The sequence below is a fragment of the Loa loa genome (assembly GCF_000183805.2).
Source record: "Loa loa unplaced genomic scaffold supercont3.11, whole genome shotgun sequence".
Lineage (NCBI taxonomy): Eukaryota > Metazoa > Nematoda > Chromadorea > Rhabditida > Onchocercidae > Loa > Loa loa.
The window spans coordinates 15,094-19,136 of NW_018108191.1; the positions used below are offsets into that span (position 1 = coordinate 15,094).

The 4,043-nt window shown below is 32.9% G+C and overlaps 2 protein-coding genes across 2 annotated transcripts; one reads left to right on the top strand and one right to left on the bottom strand.

The window, feature by feature from the left end:
- Window positions 1-293: 293 nt before the first annotated feature.
- On the bottom strand, window positions 294-665 carry LOAG_13252 (hypothetical protein; the record flags this gene model as incomplete). The annotated part of the gene is made up of 1 exon (XM_003148762.2): window positions 294-665. The coding sequence occupies one exon, from the start codon at window positions 663-665 to the stop codon at window positions 294-296; it is 372 nt and encodes a 123-aa protein (XP_003148810.2).
- A 2,605-nt stretch (window positions 666-3,270) lies between these two features.
- On the top strand, window positions 3,271-3,967 carry LOAG_13255 (hypothetical protein; the record flags this gene model as incomplete). Its single annotated transcript, XM_003148763.1, has 3 exons — window positions 3,271-3,403; window positions 3,609-3,691; window positions 3,815-3,967. The coding sequence occupies 3 exons, from the start codon at window positions 3,271-3,273 to the stop codon at window positions 3,965-3,967; spliced, it is 369 nt and encodes a 122-aa protein (XP_003148811.1).
- Between the last annotated feature and the right edge of the window lie 76 nt (window positions 3,968-4,043).

Genomic DNA, 4,043 nt, shown 5'->3' on the forward strand with positions numbered 1-4,043 from the left:
GTAGAGTTTAAAAAGTTCTCTGAAAATCTCTTTTCAAATTTGACATTATTAAATTTTGTTTATATTTTAAAGAAAGAATTTTGCTGGTAATCTGATATGAACGAGTCATATTCGATCCGATGGATAGCGTGACGCATTGAGCACCATAAAAGTTTTCAGAAACCTTTTCTAATCTTCGTAGGGGAAATCAAAGACAGAACCACCAAACTTTTTCCGTTGTAATGGCCTACTGTTAACTATATTTTTTAAGGTAAGAATCAAAACAGTTGTATGTTAAAGTCGATAGAGGATTTTCAACCTTCCCATTTGCGCCATCCTTCACCACCGCCACTGCTCTTCCAGCTATCCATATTGGTGTTACCCCAGAAAATGTAACCGTTTTCTGGTCCACTCCAATCATTTCCGGAATCAATACCGTAACAGCATCGCCTGCTTGTATCATGCTTTCCAATACCAGTACCCCATATACCCCAACCATGACTACCACCATTACCCCAGGACCACTTGCGTTTGTCAGATACATCCCAATTGTCATCTAAGGTTTGTTTCTTATTCCAAACAGAATCCCCATCATTATTTCCAGACTGCCACAAATTTTGCCATCTATTTTCAACGTATTTTCTACCATTCTGGTTAGAACCAAATCCAATCCAACCTCTGTGCATTCCAATTCCTCCTGATGGCAACTTCCCGCTCCAATCTTGTTTCCATTCCACTGTAAATCCATTAATTCAAAATTGTTGCAGAAAACAAACAGCAAAAATTCAACAATATGCAAAACTTCTTGTAAATAAGCAATATGTTTACAGTGAATGAGTTATTATAACATTGGTATAATTAATGAAAAGAAACCTGATGGATTAGTAGGAGTGCACGTTGTCACCAATAAAACTAAAAAAAGCAGTGAAAAGAGCAAGAAAGAATACATGAAAAAGATGGTACTATTGGTTGAAATAAGCTGCCACCAGATTGCATTTATATACGAAACAAGAAATTCGGTCACCGGAACTGGTTAGCTGTTTCCGTCATGATTGTTGCTTTTTCAGATAATTTTAGGTTCTTAAATTCCTCTTTTTTCATTAATTTCTTCACAATAAGAAAAAAATAAAACAAGTAAATATTTCGCTGATAGGATGTATTGAGAAAGAAATTTAGGGCACAGAAGATTTAATATGAATCAGAAAAAAGGAAATATGCAAATGAATTCGTGTTTGTTTCATTCTGCTAACAAATGACGGCTTATGTCAAATTGTTTTATGTGACCGTTACAATTTTAAAGAAAATTGTGATTTTCAGATTCATTATTGTTCATTGTGAATTGATGGCGAGTGTGGGACGGTATTTTATATTCAAGAACTTTTATTAGGTTGTTTGAGTTACCAAATCATCCTCTTATTCCAGGATAACTACAGTTGAAGTTACACAAAGTGCAGTGAACGCTAGCTTACAATCTTGTAGTCACAATAACTCTTCTGAATATTTCCAACTTTCACCAATGATTATTATCATGTCGTGGATATGGACACAACTGATTGAGATACGAATTAAGGCTTAGTATTCAAACTACCGTATCACGAAGAGTTATTAACCCAACGGTATATTTTTGTTTTAAAGATTAATGATTCAAATTTCTACTTTATATAACTAATTTATCGGAATTTTGTAAGTGCCACAAAATTGTTTGACTTCGAAATTATGAAATTTCTCTAATTAAAATGAGCTTCAAATAATTACATACTGCAAAAAGTATATAATAACTTATAATAGAAAGTGATGGCACTTCTCGGTGTCATTTCATATAACTAATTATTACATTACAATTAAAACCGAAAATCCATCAATCCCCAACATATTGCCTATTTTTTCAGCTAACCTATTAAAAAATTTTCACATCAGAGTTTATTAAATGTGATGTGAACAGGGCGGAAAAGAACGGATAGGAAAAATAAAAGTGGTGAAGTCCTCTTCACATGGATATAGAATGCGTGAATGGATAAATGAATGAGGAATGAAACCAAGGCAACGAACAAGTTAGGTAATTTAGTTTCAACAGCTAGTTGACAAACGTAACACTTTTCCTTTCCTCTAACTCTTTTTTTTTATTTCATTAATTGTCCTATTTCATTTCATTAATTTTGTCATTGTATTGTTTTGTATTATTGTTGCTGTTTTAGCCACTGATAATATTACTGTTACTATTACTTATCAGTAGAAATACTGGTGAGATTATAATATTACTTATCTGAGCGAGGTTCCATACTAGGGACAGGCGCTTTAGTCTTTCAGGCGACTGAATTCAAATTATTCTCCATTTTTTCATCCAGTTCTATTTCTCGATCTATCTATTCTATCAAATTGCAGTTGAAATTCTTTGGAAAGATATTTCATTTCGTTTCTTAATAATACTTCTAGAAATATGTTTAGGTGCAGTTATCCTGAAGATTTTACAACTTTAGAATTACAAATGGAAAAGAAAATATTTCTGACATAATAAATTACAGAAAAACATACTTTTCATTTACCGAATTAAACTAAAAAATCGATCATTTTGAAACTCTTCCTGACCAAAGTTCTCGAAATCGATATGCGAAGAAATCAGTGGGACTGAGACAAGCAGGTCGCTTCAGGAAATCGCAGAATATTCTGCTGCTCAAAGAAATACGAAACGATTTCGTCCATTCCGAACTATTTTAAAGAAATATTAAATCAATGTGAATTTTACTGACAGCAACAGCGAAATTTACTTGCGATCTTTTTAAAAAAACGTTTGAATCGACGAAAACTGTTTGGATTTATGGTACTTTCAAACTTTTTTAATTTTTCTTTATCTTGCTAACACATTCAGAAATTTAAAAGTTGCGAATAATCTCAAAATTAATTCGTTAACTTTCTCGCAGTCAAGATTTTTCAGTCCTTAAAAAAAATTAGAGAAGGAAAAAGGAGGGAAGAGGAATAAAAGAATTAAGCGTCCAAATTACAAATTCATCTGTAAAATTTATTTTTTAAATGGAAAAGAGTACGTAATTTCACTTCAGTCTATCATTTCACTAAATATTAAATTGGGTACTGATCTATATTATGACTTAGTCATCCAGATAGTATGAGTATAACGAATGCAAGATGTCGAAGCGGACTTTAAAAAATGTTCTATCTAAATTTCTGCATATATCGTAGGGAAGTTAAATTTCATGCCACATTCTGGCAATATCAGAATAGGACCGTCCTATTGAGAGATGCTTTTCTATCTTTCTAGTGTTGACATATTTACAGATGGGACATTCCTGGATCAGAAAGGATTGTTGTCGTTTTGCGCGTCTACCAGCCATATATTTCGCAACATTAACTATACAAGCTATTGTGATTGTGCAAGCTACCGCCTTCCTTCTTCTTAGCTATTTACGAGGTGTGAAAAAAAAGAAAAAAAAGAAAAAGTAAAAGCACCTGATGAAGTTAACATTTTCTTTTGCTTTCTATTCAAGAAGAGAATGCATATTCCCTAGAATGGGACATGAACAGGTGAGTGGAAAACTAGGAAAGACTCACTTGAAATGAAAGTTTGTCTTGAAATCAGGTGACAGACATCTCTCTTGTGGGATTACAACTTTTAGGTGCAGAGATCTATACTGCAACACATGGTGAGTTGAAGTATGTGCTACATTTCGACTGTTTGATACCTCTCGTCATTGTGCAGGTAATTTCCGTAATTTCAATGATAAGTATGGTAAATGCTTTCGATGATTTCTTGGAATTTGCGCTTTGTATCCTTAATGTCTTCCCCGTTCAAATGATTGAGAAACAACAGCGATGTTTGCAGATTTCGTGGTTCATTAGCGCTGTTGGTACAATATATTCAGTGCAAAGGATAATACCATACTTGATGATTCCTCACCTTTTCACATCACTTTTTCTACTTTTTGCAGCAATATTGCTTATCACATTAACAACTTGTCATATAACCAAAGGTTAAATTTTTTCTAGAAATCTTAACCTCAAGTAAATTTTTTTTTTTTTTTAGTTAAAAGGTATTATTAATTGTCGTCTTC